At 45.0% G+C, this 25,872-nt stretch overlaps 1 protein-coding gene across 1 annotated transcript in view; it reads right to left on the reverse strand.

The window, feature by feature from the left end:
- Positions 1-24,515: 24,515 nt before the first annotated feature.
- Positions 24,516-25,872, reverse strand: part of LOC142889863 (uncharacterized) — a 155,290-nt gene continuing 153,933 nt past the window's right edge. The window contains exon 8 of the mRNA XM_076028541.1: positions 24,516-24,564. Within this exon, the coding sequence (XP_075884656.1) occupies positions 24,516-24,564 (49 nt within the window). The remainder of the gene's footprint in view (positions 24,565-25,872) is intronic.

The following is a 25,872-nucleotide window of genomic DNA, read 5'->3' on the forward strand; positions in this document are numbered from 1 at the left end:
GACGCTGTTTCCCAGCATGCAATGCGAGCTAGCGATTCACAATACTATTTCATCACAAACATGGATGTAAAAAATAAAAAGGGACGAAAAATGAAACTTCAGGAACACCAACCAATACAATGCAATACAAGCAGAACTGGGCCGAAGTTTTATATTATGTATACCATAATACAGCCTTCTGGTGGACAAGCCATACTATTTAATCCGTGTCCTCCTATGGTATTTCCGTGGGAGGAAGCTCATCGTAGAGGTCATGTGCTGGATGCTCCGTCGCTCCACCAATCGTTGCGGTTGAGTTCGCGAGTGAATGGAAAAGTGAACAGTCGTAACAGAAGTTTGCTGCTGGACATAATGCGCTACAAGTGGATGTGATGCTCACTGAACCCAATTCAGATGACTCTCCCTCCACTTTTCTTGTTTTGTATGAGCATTTTAAAAAAAACAACAACATAATAATAATATGGATTATGACCATGTATGTTTTGGAGTTATATATATATATATATAGTGTGTGTAACTTTAAGTAACTTATCTATTTCTATCCATCTATCAAACTTACTATCTAGGGATCTTGATATTGTGTTGGCAGATGCATTATCACGTGTACATGTGGACTAGCTGCGAAATTCTTATTTCGGGGGAACTGAGGGTTTTCTTGTTTAATTTTGTTTGTCGGTATGTTAATAGGGTTTGGTTCTTAAGGGAGGGGGTGTTATGACCCACGGGTGGGTCTAGGTGCCTCTATGTTTCTGTCTGTGTGTGTGTGTGAGAGTGGATGATGCCTTGCAGGTGCGGTCCTGGATGTCGGCTTCTGATTGGACGCGCCATGGCTGAGAAGGAGGAGCAGTCGAGCCAGCCTGACGGTCATCCCTCCTCCACTCCCAACTCTGCAGTTAGTCACTTCTAAAATGGTGTTAGACCACGCAGCCGTAGGGCTGGGCTGCCATTTTCTTTGTCCCCTCTTTTCTCCTGTTTATTAAGTATGTAGGGAGGTTAGCCTTTCTGTATTTGGCTTCTCTTTCTTTCTTTAGTTAGTTCTTAAGGCGAGCTAGTTGGAGTTTGGTTTATTATTTTGGCCTGGGCCCACCCTGAAGCCTTTGCTGCCCACCGGTTAAGTTGTTTTGTTTCTTTCATTTACTGATTCATAAATGTTTTTGTTGAAAACCGCCAACTGCCGTGAGAAATTAATGAGGCTTGGGAGTGGGGGAAGGTGTCCCACACGTTGCGTCTCGGTCCCCCTAGACGGGACGTAACACCGAGTTTTCACCGTGACAGAAAGTTGAGCTCCTTCCGTTTTACAAGTGACGTCGTCACGTTAGGCTGTTCCATCCCTGCTAAATTCTTTAAAGAACTACCGTTAGTAAAGTTTTAAATTATAATACGCTCTACACTAATTGTAATTTCCTGCCCGTGGTTCTATATTGCAACAGTTGACGGCTCATATCAGCAGATAAGCAGCAACAATCTGGGCATTGCGGGTGATTCCTAAATATGTCATTTCTTATTAATTAGCCCATAAGTGTTGTACACCAGTGTGACACCAAATGCTTGTTGCTGACAGCAGTGAAGAAATGACACTCTAGTGGTTCTGCACATTAGTATAAATAGAGTGATTCTCTATCATTACATGACAGGACGGCGGCACTCTGACAGATTCCATGAACCTGGACACTGATGATCCAGACTCCGGTCCAGATGACACAACAGGCCACAGTGGAAACGGGTCAGAGCATGGACTGGCTGCTGAAAGAATCCAGGTAGGTGGCGCTGTCATCCCAAGTTGTGTGGTGTGGAGGATCAGGGCCAAAGTTCCAGATGCTCACAGATGTGACTGTGGATTCAGGAGGAGTGTTTGAAGGCTGGACTCCCAACAGTGATTGGCTGCTGAGGACCTCTCAATCACAATCAGGTTTTTTAGTGGCTGTGAGATTGAAAGTGAGATTGCATTGTCCAGGTAGGAGGACAGCAGTCAGCCATGTTTCACCTCCAGTCAACACGCAGTGGTTCACATGAAGGTCCAAGAGGCCTACAGACCTACACTGAGTCTGGACGTGGCAGTACAGTTGGATCATTGTCTTTGTTGTGTTGTTTGGTCATTGTGATCCAATGTAATGTGAGAGAAGGACGAGTGCAGTTATATTGGAGTGAGTTATTTAGAGTGTAATAGAAGTTATAATGCAGAGTCTGTTTTTATGAAATGTTCTATCACCTGGCAACCATCCATCCATCCATCCATCCATCCATCCATCTTCTACTGCCGTATCCGGAGTCAGGTCTCGGGGGCAGCAGCCTCAGCAGAGACCCCCAGACTTCCCTGGACCCAGTCACCTCCTCCAGCTCCTCCAGTGGGACCCCAAGGCTTTACAGTCCAGCCCAGAGACCTGGTCCCTCCAGCAGGGTCTCCTCCTGGTGGGACATGCCTGGAACACCTCCCCAGGGAGGCGTCCCAAACAAGACCCCGAGATGCTGGAACTCCTCCCCCTGAGGCAGGGCCTCCCCACCGACCCAGAGAGGGCAAACCACCTCATATCCAGCATTGATTTATCTGTTGGTGATTAATTATAATGTATCATTTATTTTATTTAAATTATATTTGAACTGAATTGGATTTGTTTGTAAAAGTGAGATTTATTTTCATTGATTCATGTGGTTTATGTTGAGACCTAGTGGAGAAGTGGGTATGGCCTACAGAAGGTTTGAGTACACAAGTTATTCAGATACGGAGAATCCCCATGGCAGGACTTCAGGAGATATATAATCAAAGTGTTAAAGCAGCAGAAATGAAACGTCAGTTGAGGTCAAGGTTACACAGGTCAGAGGTTGTGATGGCTTTTATTGTCAGAATATTGAATCATTGAAATATAATGTTTGAGCTTGTAACAAAGTTTGGATGATATAACATAATCACATAAAATAAATGATCTGGTTTCCTTCTGATTCATTGACGTCCTTCTGAAATCTCCACACAAACATCTGGCAAGCATCAAAACCATGAATTATTTTGAGGGAAACTTCTTTTGTCTTACTTATGATTCAATAATGATTTGAGTTCCCATCACAGGTGTTGTGAATCACTTTATCTTTTCCACATGATTTCCTTATTTAAGATCATGAAGCAGAAATAAAGTCTCTTGAAAAGTATTTTTCACCTCCAAATTGAAGATGTTATAGAAGTCTGAAGTGAGAGCAGAGCAGTGTGTTGTTGATGTGTGGAACCTTCATGCTGAGATGTTCCAGCCGTGGATGATGAGAGCAGAAGCAGTGGTTGTGTTGCTGCTGCCTTCACTGAGCAGCTGCTCCAAGTCCTGCTTCTTCCACTGAGGATTCAGCTCCACCAGTGGCTTCTGGGACGTCTCTCCCAGTAACCACAGCAGCTTGTAGGGAGAAGCAGTCCGCCAGCCACCAGGCTGCACTGGGGTCAAAGGTCGAGACACACCCACACAGTGTTGGTGCGTGCAGCTTGCTGTTTGGCTCCACTGGTTGTAGTTCTGTCAGCCACCAGTAGATGGAGCGCTCCTCTTCACTCTCCTCATCCTCACCACCACCTGCAAAGATAAGAAGAGACAGCAGGAGTCAGGACTCACGGTCCTTGAACGCATCATCACAGAGACGTTGACTGTTGATGGAGATGATGGAGTGACTGGTGAGAAGAAGCAGACTCTCAGTCACATGTCAAGTGTGGAACATGTGAAGGTCATGTGACCATGGAGTGTTGGACTGATACTGAGGCCTGATGAAGATGAACTGATCAATAATTGGGTGGTGAACTGAGAGAAGAAGCAGTTTGGCAGCAGATGTTGGATGAATGAGGAGCAGCTGGACGTCACCATCCTCCTCTCACACTGTGACTGGGAACACTGGACCTCTGCTGTGGGATCAACTGGCTTTGGTGCTGGAACCATCATCCAATGGTTCCAAACCAGTACTAACCTCACACTCTCCAGTTGATGGTCACTGCTGTAGATAAGATCCATCAGTGGCTCCTTCACTGATGACTCCTTAAGGGGGTTCATATTCAGGTCCAGCTCTCTGAGGTGGGAGGGGTTGGACTTCAGAGCTGAGAGCAGCCAATCACAGCTGAGCTCTGACAAATTGCAGCCCCACAACCTGAACAGAGAATAAATGATGGAGTTTATAATGATAGAGAGTTTTTCCTGGGTGTCATCACTCTGAAAATCAAAGTGAAATGTCCACTTCAGCACCTGCAATCTGCAATCTGACCACTAGATGGGAGGATTTTACCCACTGTACCTTCAAGCCCAGTTTCATTCATTACTATCACAAACCAGTGTCTGCAAATTGAATTTCCAACAGCAGTAAAGTGAAAATCATGACGACAACAACAAGAGTTATAGAAGTTGTAGAGTGAAGAGGGTGAACTGACCTCAGAGTCTCCAGTTTACAGTTTGGACTCTGCAGAAAACCACTCAGCTACTTAACTGATGAATCCTGAAGATAGTTCTCAGCCAGGTCCAGGTGTCTGAGGTGGGAGGGGTTGGACTTCAGAGCTGAGAGCAGCCAACCACAGCTGATCTTTGACAACCTGCACCTCTCCAACCTGAATACGGAATAAATGATGGAGAGTGTCATTCACAGTTGGGTGTGCGCGCGCGCGCGTGTGTGTGTGTGTGTGTGTGTAATTTAAAACCAGTTTTACACATTTCTAATGGAATCAAAGTGAATTCCAACAAACTCAATTCAAAGTCATGACAACAATAACTGCAGCAGTTGTAGAGTGAAGAGGGTGAACTGACCTCAGAGCCTCCAGTTTACAGTCTGGACTCTGCAGAAAACCACTCAGCACCTTCACTGTTGAATCCAGAAGGCAGTTCCAACTCTGCTCCAGGTGTCTGAGTTGGGAGGGGTTGGACTTCAGAGCTGAGAGCAGCCACTCACAGCTGAGCTCTAACAAACTACATCTCCACAACCTGAATAGAGAAGAAATGATGGAGAGTTTTTCCAGGGTGTCATCACTCTGAAAATCAAAGTGAAATGTTGACTTCAGAATCTGACACTAAAGCAATCTGAAATCTGACCACTAGATGGTAGGATTTTACACACTGTACCGTTCCACCCAATTTCATACGCTTCAAACACAAAGCAGTGACTGCAAATTGAATTTCCAACAGCAGTGAAGTGAAAATCATGACAACAACAACAAGAGTGATAGAAGTTGTAGAGTGAAGAGGGTGAACTGACCTCAGAGTCTCCAGTTTACAGTCTGGACCCTGCAGAAAACCACTCAGCTCCTTCACTGTTGAATCCTGAAGGTGGTTCCAACTCAGGTCCAAGTGTCTGAGGTGGGAGGGGTTGGACTTCAGAGCTGAGAGCAGCCAATCACAGCTGAGCTTTGACAAACTGCACCTCCACAACCTGAATAAAGAAGAAATGAAGGAGAGTTTATAATGATGGAGAGTTTTTCCAGGGTGTCATCACTCTGAGAATCAAAGTCAAAAGTCGACTTTAGAATCTGACACTCAACAAAGGAGAGAGGGTGAGTGAATGAGCGCTGAAATCTGACCACCAGATGGCAGGATTTTACACTCTGTACCTTTAAACCAGGGGTGCTCACACTTTTTCAACATGCGAGCTACTTTTAAAATGACCAAGTCAAAAAGATCTACCTACTATACAATCAGTGTGTGTGTGTGTGTGTGTGTGTGTGTGTGTGTGTGTGTGTGTGTAACGCAGATGTTTTGCTAGCAGCATCTCCCAGGATCTCCGGTGCTTCTGCTGTGCGTGACTTTGAAGCGTATTTTCCGAGCGAGGCGTCAAAACAAAATTCAGCACATCGGACATTATGACCAAGGGCCAATTCCAATTCCTCCCTTAACTCCTCAATCTCAACCCTCGCCCTTAACCCTCAATCTTTGGCCCTCAATCTTGGCCCTCAAAAATAAGTGTAAGGGCTTAGTAATGGGACACCCCTTAAGTGCAGTTACGTCTTCAGACTGTGGGGGGCTGCCTTACGCCAAAGCTAAGTCCAGTCTGTCAAGAAGACGACAACGACGAAGAAGAAGGAGAAGAAGAAAAAGACGATGAAAAAGAAGAAGTCCTCCGTCGCTACACAACGAGGTACACAAGTAACGTGAAGCCGGGACCGCCGGTCCGGCTGACAAACATCGTAAAGTAAAAAAAATAAAAATGTTACGCAACAACGATGTCAATAATCCATAAAAAACTCTTAAACTAAGACATTAAATGGTTTCGTAATATTTATATCTTTATTAACTAAGAAAATACTTCCATTTGTAGCTCGCTTTTTCGTCGCCATCTTTTTCGAAGATGTCTTGGCGAAAATACACAATGCCTACTGGGTAGCCCTCACTGCCAAGGGTGGTCCCGGAGAATCTCAATATTGAGGGCGATACAGCCCTTAATCTCCTCCCTCAACTGGACGTTCTTAGAATGGGGACAGCATTTGCACCTAGCAGAGAGCGCGCATTTTTGAGATTGAGGGTTGAGATTGAGGGTTAAGGGAGGAATTGGAATTCACCCCAAGATCAACCACAACCACCGTGTTTTCTAATCATTGACTTCCTGCCTGAACCATTCTACCTGCTGTAAGTGACGAGGACTCCACTCTTAAAGCCGACCTAATGGGCACCCCTGTTTCAAACCCAGTTTAACTCATTTCAAACACAAACCAATGACTGCAAACTGAATTTCTAACAGCAGTGAAGTGAAAATCATGACAACAATAACAAGAGTGATAGAAGTTGTAGAGTGAAGAGGGTGAACTGACCTCAGAGTCTCCAGTTTACAGTCTGGACTCTGCAGAAAAACACTCAGCTCCTTCACTGATGAATCCTGCAGTTGGTTCTGACCCAGGTCCAGGTGTCTGAGGTGGGAGTCGTTGGACTTCAGAGCTGAGAGCAGCCAATCACAGCTGAGCTCTGACAACCTGCAGCCCTCCAACCTGAATAGAGAAGAAATGATGGAGAGTTTAGAATCAAAGTCAAATGTCGACTTTAGAATCTGACACTCAACAAAGGAGAGAGGGTGAGTGAATGAGCGCTGCAATCTGAAATCTGACCACCAGATGGCAGGATTTTACACTCTGTACCTTTAAACCAGGGGTGCTCACACTTTTTCAACATGCAAGCTACTTTTAAAATGACCAAGTCAAAAAGATCTACCTACTATACAATCGGTGTGTGTGTGTGTGTGTGTGTGTGTGTGTGTGTGTGTGTGTGTGTGTAACGCAGATGTTTTGCTAGCAGCATCTCCCAGGATCTCCGGTGCTTCTGCTGTGCGTGACTTTGAAGCGTATTTTGTGAGTGAGGCGTCTCCGTCAGTTTACGCCAGGATTGCAGGCTCACGTGACAAGCACGGTAGTTTGGCGTGTATTTAAAGAAAACAACAGCCAAACTCTTTTTGCTGTCCCTGTCTGCTCTCATACAGAATGCAGGTATCTGAAGTATACATTGATTTTAACAATTATTATAGTTTCAGATTTAAAATGAAATCTGCTTTATGTCTCCTTTATTTGATCTGAGCGGTGCAGAAGCCGATTCGTCTCATTTACCTTTGACTGTAAAATCCAGCACATATAAAAACAAAATCCAGCACATCGTACATTATGACCAAGATCACTGAGTTCCTGCCTGAACCATTCTACCTGCTGGAAGTGACGAGGACTCCACACGATTGACCTAATGGACACCCCTGCTTCAAACCCAGTTCCACTCATTTCAAACACAAACCAGTGTCTGCAAATTGAATTTCCAACAGCAGTGAAGTGAAAATCATGACGACAACAACAAGAGTGATAGAAGTTGGAGAGTGAAGAGGGTGAACTGACCTCAGAGTCTCCAGTTTACAATCTGGACTCTGCAGAAAACCACTCAGAACCTTCACTAATGAATCCTGTAGCTGGTTCTGACTCAGGTCCCGGTGTCTGAGGTGGGAGGGGTTGGATTTCAGAGCTGAGAGCAGCCAATCACAGCTGAGCTTTGACAACCAGCAGTACTCCAACCTGAATAGAGAAGAAATGATGGAGAGTTTATAACGATGGAATTTTACCAGGGTGTCATCACTCTGAACATCAAAGTGAAACGTCGACTTCAGAATCTGCAACAAAAGCAGTCTGCAATCTGACCACTAGATGGGAGGATTTTACCCACTGTACCTTCAAGCCCAGTTTAGGGCGTGTTTTCATTGCCTTGCCTCACCACGGTTCGCCTCGGTACGATTGCGTTTTCATTGGCTCTGTGATTACGAGACCGTGGGCGGAGTCGACACGGTAAAGCGGGACAATGTTTTCCCCAGCATCACTTCTGTGCGATACACAACAGCGCAGAGATGGACAAAGTAGAAGTTGTTTCATACCTGCTGCTCGGTCTGTGGTTGCTTTTCTGTTCAAGAAAGAACACTTTCCCTCACTGAAGTCACAGTTGATCATTTATGCAGCAACATTTATAATTTATTGTTTCGTTTTCCATGAGAGCAAATGTGTAGTTCAACCTTCATATTTTCACCAAAAGTAAACACGAGACAGATACAACGGGAAATAGCGTTTATTTAAAAACAAACAAACAGAAAAACAGACAGTAAACACGCCTCCTTATTTGAAATAGCTGCCCTAGCGAGCCAAGGACGACTTTGTTATATGCCGCGGTGTTTGAGGCTTCCTCGCGGCCAAGAGCCACGTCCTCTCGACGAATCAGTATTTCTTCTCTCCTCAAGACTCCTGGGGTTCCCTAGCTTACCGCGCCTCACGCAGGAGCAACTCGATTTGTTTTCTTTACCGAGCGCTTCGCCATTTGCCGTTTGTTGTTTTCGCGAATATGGTTGAACACACTCGCGACGTCGAGGGCATTCCCGGTTCGCCTGCCTCTCCCCAAAAGACGAAAGTAAACATGTATTGAAAAAGCTGTTTTCAAAAACTGTATACACATAAATGTATTTGTACAACACCAATAGTAGCTACTTGTATTCACGGTAAAATGTACCTGACACGGAAGTTCTGTGTCAAAGGAGTTGGCGTGGATGTCCGCTCTGACAGGGAACATCGACGCGGACACGGAGCCAATCCAGTGCCCTGCTCGTCGCTACGTCACCACTAAACTCGCTTCGTGTTGCTCGGACCCTGGGGGATTGAGGTACCAAAACAGCGCCCCCTACAACTGTGTAGTGGCCAGTGCAAACACCCTAACACCATACCATGGCGAGGCGAGGTGAGGCAATGAAAACACGCCCTTTCATTCATTATCAAAAAAAAAGTGTCTGCAAATTGAATTTCCAACAGCAGTGAAGTGAAAATCATGACAACAACAACAAGAGTGATAGAAGTTGTAGAGTGAAGAGGGTGAACTGACCTCAGAGTCTCCAGTTTACAGTCTGGACTCTGCAGAAAACCACTCAGCTCCTTCACTGATGAATCCTTAAGGTGGTTCCAACTCAGGTTCAGCTCTCTGAGGTGGGAGGGGTTGGACTTCAGAGCTGAGAGCAGCCAATCACAGCTGAGCTTTGTCAACCAGCAGTTCTCCAGCCTGAATAAAGAATCAATATTTGATTTCTTCCATGGTGCAAATGTCATATTCAGAGTCATTTCTCCCTGTTGATGATCCAGATGTGTAGCTGTTGGGATCACTGAGTCATTCCCTCAAAGGAGTCATTGTGCCAGTGGGTTGTCAACACAATAACAACAGCAGTGTGTCAGTCAGTGTGCAGCCAATCAGCAGTGAAGATGGAAAATAATCAGTGAGTCCTTTGTGTGCTTGTGGCTGTTTTCAGTCATCAGAGTCTCGTTACAAGTCAAACACATTCAAAGGACAAGATGAAGAAATACTGCTGCACTATTAATCTGCCTCTAATGTTTCTTCACAGGATCTTCTGCTCAGTCATGTGACCTTCATCTCCAATCAACAACTTCCATTGAGCTCCAAAGTGACTGGAGACATTTTCCACACTTTCTTCCACCATCCAAAGTCTTTTCTGGCTGCAGATTGTTGACATGAAAATATCAACAACATCCACTTTGTCTAGATGAGTCTTTAATATCTGCTTCAAAGTCTTCACACTGAGCAGCGTTACACACCAGTTGTCATCTGCTGACACACACTGTCCACCAGTAGAAAGCAGGAACTGACCTGAGAACTTCCAGTCTGCAGTTTGGACTCTGCAGTCCAGCACAGAGCAGCTTCACTCCAGGATCCCTCAGGAAGTTCTCACTCAGGTCCAGCAGTGTGAGGTGGGAGGGGCTGGACTGCAGAGCTGAAGACACCACTGCACACTGAGGCTCTGAGAGTTCACTGGATGAAGGAGAGCAGAGAGAGAAGTTGTGGTCAACATGTGAGATTCTGAAGACAGTGAAAGTGAATCAAGACTCATTAATGTCTGATCATCATCATCATCATCATCATCACCATCATCATGTAAATGGAGGGAAGTCCCGCGGTGGTGCAGCATGTGTTTACATCTGTGGTGCGTGGTGCCGGGACACTGCAGTGGTATGCAAACACTGTTCACCACTGGCACAGTTGATGATCATAAAGTGCCGTCCATTCTATCTGCCCTGGCAGTTTACTGCCATTTTGCTAGTTGCAGTTTACATCCCTCCCACCAACAACAGCAGTGAGAGGAACGCTGCACTCAATGAACTGTACCAGGCCATCAGTGATCAACAGACAGCAAACCCAAAAGCTTTACCATCCTCACTGGAGATTTTAGTCATGCTGACCTCAAGACTGTCCTTCCAAAAGTCCACCAGCATGTTGGATTTCCAACAAGGGGGGACAATGCTTTGTATGTGGAGATGTTCCGAGGGAGGAGCAGGGCTCGTGCTCATGTGCGATCAATTCCACGAGGATTGGGACGCTCAAAGGAAATGGGTGTGCGTTTGTGCGTTCGCAACATTTTGAACATCCAGATTTTTTTGTTTCAGGATGAAATCCATGTACGTTTTTGTAAATGAAGCCCCAGGTCCTCAGTATCTCCACTACAGTGTCCTCAGTGCAGCTTCACACTCCAGTGTGTTCCAGCCACTGAGTGTCAACACGTCCTGTTGTGACTGACAGTGTTGCTCTGATCTGCTGCTTCAACTCAACATGATGCTCAGTTGTGTGTAAAGTCACTGCAGCTTGGAGCTCCACTGGATCAGAGCTCCTTCACTGGCGTCTCTTCGGACTCCAGTGCATCTTTGATCCAACTGCTGTTTTATTGTCTGCTGCCAAATGAAGGAAGGATGTGATGTGTTTGTGTGTTCAATGTGTTGATTGACTGTCTGCATGAATCCTTCACACTGAAAAAAGCTCCTCATTCTGCCACCGTCACATCTTCATCTCCATCCTAGACTCCAGTGGAGCAGCTTCACTGCACTCACCATCCAACACAAAGCAGCTGAGTTAACCCTGTGTTGACAGCCTGCTGCTATAAGTCACCACTCAGTGTTTCCCTCATTGTTTTCTTGGAGACCTGCAGCCACAAGTGGATCTGCTGATGTTGATCCACCCTGTGACTGGAGGAGCTGCTGATATAGCAGAGTGGCTAACACCAAGAGCGCACGCGCACGCGCACACACACACTCATCATCTCCTCATTTTCACCTTCTTGCGTTCATATATTGGTTCTACACAGCAGTAGGTTGTTTATTGTCATGGAAGAGCCTTCAAACATAATTAGTGGGTGAATCTGATAAGTGGCAGATTGTACCAAACGGCAGAAATATTGGACAGCATTGTGAAGCCATTAGAAACTTACTTGGTGCTGAGCTGCACAACCAGGGAAGAAGCACCACAAAGCAGGTGAGAATCATTGTTGGAGGAACAACACTGTGGAGTTGACCAAGAATTCTCTCCAGGTCTGTGTGTCCACTGGTGGTGGCTGTACTTTCACTTTCACCTCCTCTTCACCTTCCTGTCGTGTTTGGGTCAAATCTGATTGATGTACACGTTAAAACACTCATAAATATTGTGTTTTACATCTGATTGCCTCAAGGCCTTACACTCTACGCACTTGAACATATAAAATTAATTTTGACCTCTTTCATTGAATTTTGAGTGTTTTAATCAACACCTGTGGTGTTCCCGGTCAAAAGTGACCGCCATAGGAAATGAATGGGTATCCAGACCCATACACACCACCCCAACTCATTCACTCACCAATTCACTCACTCACTCATTTCACACTGAACAAAGTCTTTTGCAGGTACACATCTCTTTCCCGGGCTTACGTGCCGACCGTCCCAGGTGAACCAACTTCCTGATGAAACAACGTATCATATCTTATCATTCATTCATCATCCGTACCTGCTTGGTCCTGGTCTCCGCAGCACATCTCATGTCCAATTTCCAGCGTTTTGGGTTCTTCCAGTGTATGGATCGTTGGCTGTGATCTACCAACACTCCGCGCCTCTGATCTGCGACTAAAGTAAGGGGCGGGAGGTGAACACGACCGTGTTGGACTTTGAGCTGCTGCTTTAGTGTTTCAGGATTCCTGGTTCTAGTCTTTCTGATACAGGAAGTGTTGCCTGAAATGACAGCACACTCTGGAAAAAGGTTTAAAAAAAAGTCAGTAATCATGGAACGTCAATAGTCTGTATATACTAAAATATGACATTTCCAGTAAATTAATCAAATGAACTGAATTTGACTTTTTTCAACATATGATGAAGATAAAAACAGTTTTCATCCACTTTTCATCCCCATGACAAATAACATCTACAATCTGTTTTTCACCAGAAATTCCAGAAAACATGAACGATAAACCTTCAAGAGAGTGATAAACATTAACTAGAAGACCACACTTTAGAGAAAGTGCCACTTGAAGCTCAACACCTGGGAGGAGGCTGCCCTCCAGAGAGGCATGTGGAGCAGGATGGATCATGAAGGCTCAGTACAAATAGAGAGGGACGTCCACAGTGCCGCAGGGAAAAAGAGGCCACTGAGAAAGGAGAGAGCAACCACCAAGACGCGTCCTGACACCTCCACCACCACCACGACAAGCATTCACACATGCACCCACTAGAATAGAGACTGTGGATCAAGGATTGGCCAGTTCCACATCACAGCAGAGCAGAGCCACCTACAGGAGGACGATCACACTTGCTTCAAACAATGTCACTGAGTCTCCAGTGGAGTGAAACAGACACTGGTCCACCTCTCACTGACCCTGTTGACTGGTATCACATTTCATGTGGATCCATGAGTCAGTGAGGACTCACCCTGCTGCTACTGCTGCCTCCACTCAACATGGAGCCTGACGGAGAACCACTTGGGCTTTGAGCTGCTCCCCGTTACCTGAAATCCCAGAGCACTGTGAATGATTGAGTGAGTGAGTGAGTGAGTGAGTGAGCTCCCTGTTTCAAACAGACACAACTAAACTTGGGACATAAATATCACATTCATCAGTTGTTTCAAATCCCCGAGGGTTGAGCTTTCAGGAACTGTTTTTTCTGTGTTCTTTTGTCATCGGGCAGCTGAGTGGGCAGCTCAGCGGGCAGCTGAGTGGTCCTCAACCCACTGCTGTGCAACCTGATGTCTGCATGGAGGACTTGTGCTGCTTCAATCGAGATCTTCAAGCTGTTCAAATTGTGTCCAGACTTGCTCTCGCTTTTATCCTAGCAGAGTTTCACTGTCAAACACATGCACTCACCAACAACCTTTGGCGCAAACTGCTCTCAGGTTGCCAGACCGCAACATTCGCACCTGTTTCAGGTGCCGCATTCGTGGGCGTGTTTGCGCCTGCATGTCATTAGCGCAAAAACCTTTGTGGATACCCGCAACTGTTGCGCAAATTGCCGCCACAATCCCGCTGCAAAATGCGCCGCATTTTAGCGCTGCACGCCCTTTTTTGAGGATCTACCCCTGAGAGCAGCTACACACACACACACACACACACACACACACACACACACACACACAGGAGCAGCAGCTCTAATTGGTTGAGAGCTAAATATCTTCTTATCTTACTGGGTGTAAATGAATCTGTCCATTTTTTAAATGTCGAAATTTAACATTTGGTTTCTATTTTTTCAGATATTATTTCTGTCAAATTCATTTGAATCAACAGAAGAAGAAAATCAGTGTGTAGTTCAAACTTTGTGCGTCTTTGTGTTCAGTTTTTCTGCTGTAGTTGTGCTTTTCTTTTCATTCCAGATGAATTCCACTCCATTTCCTTTTCAAACCTTGTAGGTGTTGAGTGAGCTGCAGCGCCTCTGGCTACAAGTTTCATACTGTGACTCTGCCGACCGAGGTAAAAAAAAAACCCAACAAACTCTGACACTTTGCTGAGGACCTCCTGGAGGAGCTGAAGGTGCAGAACCTTCTCAGGCCTCTCTGAGGAGGAACTTGCGGCTGTCGGTCCTCTGCTGCCCCCTGCTGGTCACACAGGCATCTTACACCTCCGTTCGTCTGTTCAGCACAGTGCTTCCTGAACACCTCACCGGCACACTACAGCCGCCTGCTAGCACAAAGCTGCGCAGAGCCTCCTCGTTGTTCTCCTCACCTGGAGGACGCTTGGTGATCAAGACCTGTGGCCCAAAACTCGGTCCTATAAGATAAGTGCAGGAACACTGCTGCCTCGCCCGCACTTGATTGCGCTAGCCGCCCCGTACAGACGGTCGACGGTGCATGTTGCTTCCGTCGAAGTGTGTGTGTGACATCATGGATGTCTTGTTTTAGGATATAATATAATTCATTGCACAAACTGTCAGGCTAAGTATAAGAGCTATAGTCTACTACAATCAGTCGTGCCAAAAAAGAGACATTGTCTTTATTTTTCATTTTTATTTTATTGTGTCAGCATTAAGCAGTTGAAGGTCTACTCTTTTCAGCCATAAAGCCCTGATGGTATGCTTTACCTTGATCTAACAAGGAGAACCAAGAGTGGCCTCCCAGGCCATCCATGATGTCTTGCACTCTTGGAATTGGCTGGCGGTCAGGGATTGTCTTTTTGTTAAGCTCACGGTAGTCTATGCACAACCGCAAGCCACCACACTTCTTGTGGACACAGACGACTGCAGATGCATACGGTGAGTTCGATTTTCTTATCCAGAGTGTGTGTGTGTGTGTGTGTGTGTGTGTGTGTGTGTGTGTGTGTGTGTGATTGCATTGTTTGTTTTTCTTGCTATTTCAGTACACGTGACAGATTTTAGGGAACTTTTAGTAACCAACTGTTTATCTTTTCTTTTGTAGTCGCTGAGAGCTGCTGGTGGTGGCGGTGTCCCGGGTGGTGGGCCCCTTTGAGTGCTGTGACCCGGGATTGTGGTTGTTTTCTTCTTTTTTTTTGCACTTCACTTTCTTTGCAGGTGTGTCACGTGTGAGTGGGGTGTTCCTTGTTTTCTTTGGTTCCTCCCCCGTTTGGCCCCCTCATCGGTAAGCCTCAGTTTCTACACCAAGAATAAGGAGCTCAGTAGCTCCGTTTTAAGTGTTGGTCTGTTTGTTCCTTTTATTTTTAAATGTTGAATAAAAGTTGGTTTGATATTTTAAACATTCTGAACCACGTCTCCTACTCCTTCCTCGTAGAACTTACCTGTGTGCCTAATTATTACTTTTGTGTTTAGTAGAACTCTCTGGGTGAAATTCCCAGGGTGGCGTTGTCGGTTCCTTTTCATTTTGTTAAATTCCCAATATTAAATCTTGCTTTATCAGATAGCCATAACCACTCTCATCGCCACAGGATATTTGAGTCAACTGAGTCGTGTCTACTTCCCAGTCTCAATAAACATGTTCACTACTGCTTTGTGCGAGCTTCTTAAATGGAGGTTTGTCGGGGTTTTTCCCTTTTTAGAAGCAAGCCACATATTTTGTGTCTTTCCACCACAAGACATTGGCTTTTGTCACTCTCTTCGTCGTATTGGGAAAAAGTGGCATATCAGACTTTTCCGCCGCGAGTCGCTCGTCAACATACTGCTGTGAAAGAGGGGTGACACAGAACGCGAGGTGCATTTAGGTGCTGCTGCGTAAAACTAAAACATTTTCCTGGGCAAATATTCATTTGACAGACGTAAACAAAGTGAAATATGACTTCAATTTAAGTTTGTTTTAGTTTGTTTTTATAAACACACAAAAAAGTTTGAATTAGTTATCGTTTTTGAAAAAAGTTCTTGACTTCTACTTTAGAGATATTGATGACGAGTTGTTGTATATAAACGGTGTGACTATGTGGTTCGGCAAGCGGTGGTGCTGTCTGTACATAGCTTAGCAAACGGCTAGCGCTAGCACCCCCTTTCAATGCCAGAGTGAAAAGATCCACACGGAGTGTTATGACCCACGGGTGGGTCTAGGTGCCTCTATCTTTGTGTCTGTGTGTGTGAGAGAGAGTGGATGACGCCTTGCAGGTGCGGTCCTGGATGTCGGCTGCTGATTGGACGCGCCACGGCTGAGAAGGAGGAGCAGTCGAGCCAGCCTGACGGTCATCCCTCCTCCGCTCCCAACTCTGCAGTTAGTCACTTCTGAAATGGTGTTAGAGCACGCAGCCGTAGGTAGTGATGGCCGATGGAGGCTTTGTTGAAGCTTCGACACTTGTTTCAAAAAATGGTTCATTACTCGAGGCTTCAATGACACAGTGCTCGAGGAGGTCATCTAGTGCTCAATAAAATGAAGTGCAATGGAAACGTGTTCATTGTTTCATAGGTTGTTTGGGATTTGATTCGCCATGCATTCTTGTTGGACAACACTACATGCTTGTATGGTTCAATGCTGACACAATAAAATAAAAATGAAAAATAAAGACAATGTCTCTTTTTTGGCACGACGATTGTAGTAGACTATAGCTCTTATACTTAGCCTGACAGTTTGTGCAATGAATTATATTATATCCTAAAACAAGACTAAATAGCCCATAGTTTAAAAATATGTTCAATAGTAAGTGTTCAGTGGGTCAGATGTCAAATGTGATCTATTTTAAATGTGGAATAGATGAGCTAAATAACACATATATAATACACATTGATGGGAATTGAACCGTCGCCTCAGTCTTGCAAGTCCGAGATTGTCATAATGTACCACAAACCCAAATCACACTCCCTTTTTTCATCTAAGCTGTTTGAGTAGCGTTAGCACACCGTGATTCCTCATCAACTACAGGCCTACACTTCAAATAATTCTGAGAAAAATCCAACGTAAAGAGAGCACTTCCATTAGGAAATAGTCAACATGAAATTTCGTCTTCTACTGACACCTGCTGGTCAAATTGAATAGTTGCAAATATTGTGAAGAAGTTGTCATCTAATTCTAATCCTAAACAATATGGCCATTCGAAGTGAAGTATTAAGACAATTAATCAGGTTTGTACTGCTTGATTGAACACATTCATCCCGTTCCAGTGCACGAAAACCCACTTCCCTTCAGGACCGTGTCAGCGAAGCCAAAACTTCCTTGAGTGACGCTGTTTCCCACCATGTGTTGCGCGACTCCCGTGGGGTACGGTGTGGAGGCAAACACAATCGATCACAGACTCCTGGATTCAGATCGCCGTGCGGATCACTGTTAACATCACTTTTTAACACCAACAACAAAAAAATATAAAAGATAAAATACTAAATGAATGAATTAAATCTTATTCAATTTAACCATTTCTAACATTTCTTTTTAACACTTTTCATCTTTTTTAACATTAACGCAGTATTGTGATCAATTACATGACTCTTCAATTATAACCCTTTACACACTCCCCCTCAACAAAGATGTCGTCCTCGACATGAAACGATTAGGGCAGATGCATATCATCCAATCAAAATATTCAAACAGTTCGTATGCAGACATTTGGCCTACTTCAAGTCCTTAAGTGTTTGCAATATGTGTGTAGCGCAGATCAAGCTGCTTCAACAGTCCATTGTGAGTGTATTTGTGTGTATTAACACTCTGCTTTCTCAAAAGTCCATGCGTGTATGGGATGTGTGTGTGTGTTTGTCACACTCGGCTTTTACACAGTCCATGAATGTATGTGGTAGCACTCAGCTTCTGGAAAAGTCCATGAGAGTGCATGTGTGTGTATAACAGTCCATGAAATGTATGAGTGTGTGTTCTGTGTTCTCAACAGTCCATGAAATGTATGAGTGTGAGTGCTTTGTGGTCAGTACCCATGTAGGAGTACCGGTTGATGGTGGGGAACCGGCACAGCATACCTCCATTGCATCCCTGCTATTTCTCGTTCATGAGGCAGAACTTGGTGTAAATATTGAGGATGAGCTGGTGGCCCGACGCTGTAACAAACTGGTTTACCCAGTTCATTGTAGGTGAAGACTCTTGGTGCCTGTCTCTCTCTCATCGGCCTTCTGGAAAGCTGCAGAGCCTCACTGGGATTTCCACTTGGAACAGGTGATGCAGGTGCTGGTGTACTGTCCTCTGCAGGAACCTCCTCTGGACAGACAATTTCTACCTGGTTTGGTGCACAGCTTTGATCCAGCAAGTGTGATTCACTTTGATTGTCATTTATCCGTTCCATCGGTTCCTCCCTGGAGTCAGCGTTCATAGTATCATTCACAGATTCGGTTTCGGTTAGGACTGTGTTGTCATCAGCCTGAGACTGCATTGCTGGTGGAGGTTGTACTGGCAAGTAGCAATACCAATCATCCTCATCGTCACTGCTATTTTCAGATTGTACTGTGTTGTCACCTTTGTCATCACTGATGCTCTTTTTCTTTGGCGGTTTAACAACTTTAAGTGGGATTTCCAATGGTAAGTAATTACAGGGAAGAAGAAGGTTCCGATGCAGGATCCTGCTGTCTCTTTTTCTCCCTTGCTCAGGCACAACTTCGTAGATTGGAAGCTCTTTGTTTACCTGACGCACAACTTTGTAGATACAGTCTTCCCAGTGACTGCGGAGTTTGCCTGTCCCACCCCTGGGAGTCATGTTTCTGACAAGGACGTGGTCACCCTCTTCCAACACAGAGCTCCTGACTTTGTTGTAATTCCTTTTTCCTCTATCTGAAGATTTTTGTGCCCTTTCTCTGGCAATCTCATATGCTTCTTGCATCCCACTCTTCCATTTTTTCATATGTTGCTGGTGGTCTGAGGTTCCAGTCTCTGGTGTTAGTCTAAATAGTAAGTCAATAGGAAGTCGTGGAGCTCTTCCAAACAACAAGTAGAAGGGGGAGAATCCCGTGACGTCACTCCTCGTACAGTTGTATGAGTAGATGAGCTTGTTTAATGACTCCTTCCAGTTAGCTTTCTCCCTCTCTGTGAGCGTTTTCAGCATCTGTAGGAGCGTTCTGTTAAAGCGCTCAACTTGACCATTGCCTTCTGGATGATATGGTGTCGTTCTTGAGCCTACAATGCCACAGTTTTTCGTCAACTGAGCAAACAGTTGATTTTCGAACTCGCCTCCTTGATCGTGATGTATTCTCAAGGGGAATCTGAACTTCAGGGCATAGTCGTTAAATATTTTGTCAGCTACTGTTTTGCCAGACTTTGATGTGGTCGCGTAGGCTTGTGCAAACCTTGTAAAATGATCAATTATTACCAATATATACTCATATCCCCCCGAACATCTATCTAGATGCAGGAAATCAACAGACACTAATTCAAAAGGCTGAGTAGTGATAATGCTGGTGAGAGGTGTTCTCGTTTCTCTACTGGGCTTCTTGCTTTTCAGACAGGAGCAACTTGAAGACACATAATGTTCAATCTCTCTCTGCATCTGTGGCCAGAAGAATCTGTCTCTTACCAACGAGGTTGTTCTTTCTGCTCCTTGATGTCCCATCTCATTATGTAGTGCTTTTAATACTGTGTCTTTGTACTTTTCAGGAAGGACCATTTGTGTTCTTACAGCTGTTTTGCGACGCAGAATGCCATCATCATCCAGCATCAGCCTCTCCCATTCACGCATCAGCCGTTTAGACTGCATACTGAATGACTTCAACTGTTGAATTGTGGGCTTGATACCAGACATCATAGACTCAACCACAGGGCCAATGTGCTGATCCTCTCTTTGGGCCAGACGGATCTCTTCAGGAGGGATAGGCTGATGCGCTGAGTCACCTATTGCTGTACACTGTGCTGACAGGGTCATAGGCCATAGAATGGTGCCCTGCTCCTCAACAGACTGTACTGTGGCTTGTACTGATCGAGATGAGAGTTCCTCTGTACACTCCTCCATCAGAGTCTCAATATCAACAGGCATCCTGGAAAGAGTGTCAGCATCTGTATTCTCTCTGCCTGGACGGTACTTGACAGTGATGTGAAAATCTGCCAGCTCAGCTACCCACCGACATCCAGTCGCATTCAGTTTGGCTGTTGACAACACATAAGTGAGCGGATTATTGTCTGTATAGACAGTGCAAGAGGAGCTGATCAAATAGTCTCTGAATTTTTCACAGACAGACCACTTTAGAGCCAGGAACTCCAGTTTCCCTGAGTGAAGATGATAGTTCTTCTCAGACTCGGTAAGTGTGCGTGATGCATATGGAATGACTCGCATCTTTCCAGCTTGCTCTTGATATAAAACTGCACCGAGTCCTTGATTGGAGGCATCTGTGTGTAGAACAAAAGGTTTACTAAAATCGGGAAATGCAAGAATGGGTGGCTCTACTAAACAGTCTATCAACTTCTCCAGTAGTTCTTGATGTTTGTCAGTCCATGTAATGGGCTGATTTGAGGGAACCCCTTTGCATTTTACTTTCATCTGTGTTCTCTTTGTGCCTCTTGGTTTGTTTTCAGACTGTTGCGTATCTGGGGATGCTTTTAGGAGGTTGTAGAGGGGGCTGGCAATGCAGGAGAAGCCTCTAATATACTGTAGTAGCTAAGGAGGCCCATAATGGTTCGAAGCTCTCCTACTGTGCGAGGTCTTTTCTCTTTCAGGACTCTCACTGCAATAGTGTCAGCCGGATCCATTTTACTGCCCTCTGCTGATACTATGCGTCCCAGGTAGCGCACTTCCCGCCTGAAGAGCTCACATTTGCTGGGCTTCAATTTAATGCCATTGTGTCGGAGCCGCCTTAGTACTGTTCTGACATCCTCCACGTGGGCTAAAAATGCTTTGCTGAACACTATTGTGTCATCGAGATATGGGATACAAATTTCATCCCTTAGACCCTCCAGACAGTCCTCCATACATCGCTGGAAGGCAGCGGGTGCATTCATCTGGCCGAATGGTATCCTGATCCACTTATACAGACCCCAGGGGGTCACAAAAGCAGTTAAAGGTCTACTCTTTTCAGCCATAAAGCCCTGATGGTATGCTTTACCTTGATCTAACAAGGAGAACCAAGAGTGGCCTCCCAGGCCATCCATGATGTCTTGCACTCTTGGAATTGGCTGGCGGTCAGGGATTGTCTTTTTGTTAAGCTCACGGTAGTCTATGCACAACCGCAAGCCACCACACTTCTTGCGGACACAGACGACTGCAGATGCATACGGTGAGTTCGATTTTCTTATCCATCCCTGTGCAATCAGGTCATGCAGATAGTCCTTCATTTCTCTGTACAATGGCTGGGGAACAGACAGGTAAGTTTTTGCAACAGGCTCAGTGTCTGTTAATGAGATAGAGAGCTGTAGCTTGTCTATACACCCAATATCATTCTCTGATTTGGAGAAGGAAGCTGATTCATCTCTCAACATTTTTTGTACCACTGCTTTTTCAGGCTCAGTAAGATGATTTAGGTCAATTGGGGGGTCCCAAGCATCACTGGAGGCTTCATCCTTTTCCACATCCACTTGACTCACCACGGCTGTAGAGACAGGTGGAAATTTGCGAAGACTGAGGCAGGGTAAACAGCTTGAATTGGTTGCACTGTTCCTACAACTGTTCTCCCAGCCAACACAATATCATGGTCCGTGGGGTTCTGTACATCAATGATAATGAATGGCTTCACTCCTTTTTTTAGTTTCACAAGGGTGTCGCAGAACTCGAGCCCCTCTGCCCACTGTGGGTTTACATCAGGCTCAAATATGAGGGTGATTTCCTCTTGAAAGGGAGATGTTTGTACACGGCATTCTACCTTAATAGAAGTGTGTTTAGGCACATTTAGTCTCTCTTTTGTTGTTTTTACCATGTACTCATATGTCTGTTCTGTGCTCACTTGTTCCACACAGGTTTGAACACCACTTGTTTCAAATCCAGGAAATGCTGCCACGACACACTGAATCAACTGATGCTTGTTGGCTGTGTTAGACTGTTTTAACTCGGTGTCAACAATGAGCCCTATTACATTGGAACCGATGATGGGCCGGGCCAGACTGGTGCCTTTCATGACAAGTGTGGGGACGATAACCTCTGTCACTGGAGCTCCATCAGTAGCTAACTTGAATGTAATTTCAACCCAGCCAACATATGGCATACTTTCTCCATTAGCTGCAGTGATATCTAGGCTGTTGTCAGCTTCCAGTATTTCATTAATGTCTCTGGGCACCACATTTGGCAAGTTTTCCCTCCTCCATTTCTCGTCGATTATTGTTACCTGAGACCCCGAATCCCATAGAGCTCTAGTCATTTTGTTTTGGATGTAACAGTCGATCAGATACTTTTTTCCAATTAGTGGAGCCATTTTTACTTGTGTCTTTTGCTTTGATGACTTTGCTTGGACCGTCTCACATGATGTTTGTGCACAATGGTTTTTATGAACAGTCCAGTTTTCAGCCTGGCAGAACTTGGAACAGTACAGCACTTTTTTGCATGACGTGCATTGTCTGAGTTTCATGTTATTACCCTTTCTGCCACAGTGTACACAGAACTGGGACAATGTTGTTGGATGAGTCACTCCCTGTCTCGCTGGAGTGACCCGACTCCGTTTAAAGGATTGCTCCTCACCTGCCTTGCTTCCCTCATCCTGCAGCCGGCCAGGAAGTGCTCGCTGCTGCCACAGCCATAGCAATGCATACAGTCTTCAGTGTTGTTTTGCTGACAAGTGAAGCATCTCCTACGGCGTCGAGGGGCTGCCGTTGGGAATGCGGGCTGGGGGACGACCATGTGGTTATACCGATTGTGACTGCCTCGTTGACCATAGCCTGGCAGAGACCATTGTCCTGGCGGTGGCATCTGTGATGGGGAAGAGACTGTCATCTGCTGAATAACATTATCTTGTGGACCTCCTACTTGGTTGGTGTTTGGCGAAGGTGAGCACTGAGGTTTCTGTATGAACTCTTTGATTTCAGAAACTTCTGCTTTCAGGTCGTTCAGAAGAGCCATGTTGGACCGCATTTCCTTGAGCTCAGACAGGATGTCTGGTTGCATCTTACTGCTGGTCTGCTGGACTGTTGTTTTCTCTTTCTTTTCTCCAGGACTGTCGCAGGTCTGTGCAGAATGGATGGCTGCAGAACGGTGTGGCGTTAGCATTCTCCTCTTGTCCTGTCTCTCATTTTCATAGGCACAAGAAGTGTTTAGTTTTTCCAATAGCAGCTCATCAGAAACATTTGGCTGCTTAAGATATGGTTGAAGATCACGTTTAATGTTGTCGCTTTGCAAACCAGTTAATACTGTGTGCAGGAACATGTTTCGGACAAGACCAGGGTCATATTTTAATCCAGACTCAGATTCTTGTGATGCAAATAAAATCTTTTGTCTCAGGTCCAATGCACGAATAACAACATTTTGAGGGGTCTCTTTAGCACCTTGAACCTCAGAACTTAACTGCTTGTAAAGATCTGTTGCACTTTTCTCCTGATAGTGGCACCTGAGGATACGTCTCAGTGTGGGCAATGTCAGATTAGTTTTACCCTCTAGATAACTGCGGAGTTGCATCCCAGGAGCAATAGCCCTTATCACAGCATCCAATATCTCCACCTCGGGGAAGCCCTTGCTCAAACCATGCTCTATTTGGTGTGCAAGACTGGAAAAGGTAAGGCGATCTTTCTGTCCGGGCTCACCAATTTGGCCAGATATTTTAAAATCTTTATGCCATGAATGTGGAGCTTGAGAGAGGGTGGTATGGGGGGCTGACAATCTGTTGTGTGTGGTGACTCCCCTTGATGGTTTTTCACACTCACTTTGTCTCTTCATCAACGACGATCGAAGTTGCAGTGCCTCAATTTCCTTAGACAACCGCATCTGTTCCTCATTTTTTTCATTTGCTTGACTTTGCTGGCATTCATCTTGTTTCTGAGACATGTTAACTTGTTCAGTGGGTTGAGATACATTCCCAGTTAGAGTTTTCTCACTAACAGCCTGGCACTGAATTATTTTATCCATTAGGGGGAGGAGTTCAGCCATACCATCATCCTCTAATTCTCTTAACTCCTCTCGTTGCAAATGGTTGCTTATCATTGAAATCAGTGATGTTTTGTTCTTGCCACTTACATGCTCAAATTCTGGACCGGAGATTGTCAAGAAATCACACACAAGTTCACAAGGTGGTCCTTTGACAGTGTGCACAATCCTTGTATTACCTCAAGCTGTAGTTTCTCTAGCTCTGGTGACTCCATATTCCGCGTAGTGACGAGGTAATAAGTTGGCCGTGATAGCGTTAGCTCCGAGTTAGCGGCGTCAGCTCTCCTGGTAACTTTATTGTACCTCAGATTGCAAGCAGGCTGTATCAGAGATCCCGCAGTTCACTGCAGTTACTTCACTACCAGATGTCGCTGGACAGGGTGATTTGGGTAGGCTGAACGACAACGGGGCGTGTTTCGTAATAAAAGTTAGCCCACGTAGCGCTCATCCCAGCGGTGCCTCCAAAATGTTGCGCCCCTGAAAGCAGGGAGAAGTTATCACACAGGGTGATGACAGTGCTTCCTCATCAGAGTGTTTATTGCAATGAGATTTATTTATTTATTTATTATTAATCGCTTACACACGCACGCACACGCGCACGCAGCAAAATTACTTTCGATCAAACCGAAAATATTCCATAACACGCTCTTAGCGTCCAAAACATTTTTATAATATTCCCACACCCCCTTTACTGCTTTCCTGCTCACGACACACCTGAAAGCAGGGAGAAGTTATCACACAGGGTGACGACAGTGCTTCCTCATCAGAGTGTTTATTGCAATGAGGAAGACACTGCGACTCCCGTGGGGTACGGTGTGGAGGCAAACACAATCGATCACAGACTCCTGGATTCAGATCGCCGTGCGGATCACTGTTAACATCACTTTTTAACACCAACAACAAAAAAATATAAAAGATAAAATACTAAATGAATGAATTAAATCTTATTCAATTTAACCATTTCTAACATTTCTTTTTAACACTTTTCATCTTTTTTAACATTAACGCAGTATTGTGATCAATTACATGACTCTTCAATTATAACCCTTTACACATGCAATGCGAGCTAGCGATTCACAATACTATTTCATCACAAACATGGATGTAAAAAATAAAAAGGGACAAAAAATGAAACTTCAGGAACACCACCCATTGCAATACAAGCAGAACTGGGCCGAAGTTTTATATTATGTACACCACAACACAGCCTTCTGGTGGACAAGCCATACTATTTAATCCGTGTCCTCCTATGGCACTTCCGTGGGAGGAACCTCGTCGTAGAGGTCACGTGCTGGTTGCGCGTCACTCCACCAATCACCTCGGGGAAGGTCTGAGACAAGAGCCTAATCGTTGCCCTTGCAGGGTACCTGATACAGGTGAGTGAGTATATGGAAAATATGGGTCAGCGTGGGCAGTCGTAACCGGAGAAACTTGCTGGCGGAAATGATGCACTACAAGTGGATGTGACGCTAACTAACTTGGAATCGCTTGCGGCTGGCAAATGAGTGCGATGGATAAGGTGGAGCAATGATTCAGACTACTCTCCCTCCACTTTTTTTGTTTTGTATGAGCGTTTAAAAAAAACAACAACATAATGATAATCAAATAAATCGAATAAGCTTTAGTTTATTAATCAGAATTAAAACAAGTAGGTTTTGCCCTTACAAGGTTGTAGATTTGTTATAGATGAGTTCCTTTGTTGTAGTTTGGCGCTTGAAAAACTATATATGGGATGTACCATGACCTGAGGGATTTCCTCATCCCATCCCAGCTTGGTTCTGATGC

This window comes from Nelusetta ayraudi, unplaced genomic scaffold (genome assembly GCF_046127955.1).
Source record: "Nelusetta ayraudi isolate G7.1 ecotype Tasmania unplaced genomic scaffold, CSIRO-AGI_Nayr_v1 ptg000025l, whole genome shotgun sequence".
Classification (NCBI taxonomy): domain Eukaryota; kingdom Metazoa; phylum Chordata; class Actinopteri; order Tetraodontiformes; family Monacanthidae; genus Nelusetta; species Nelusetta ayraudi.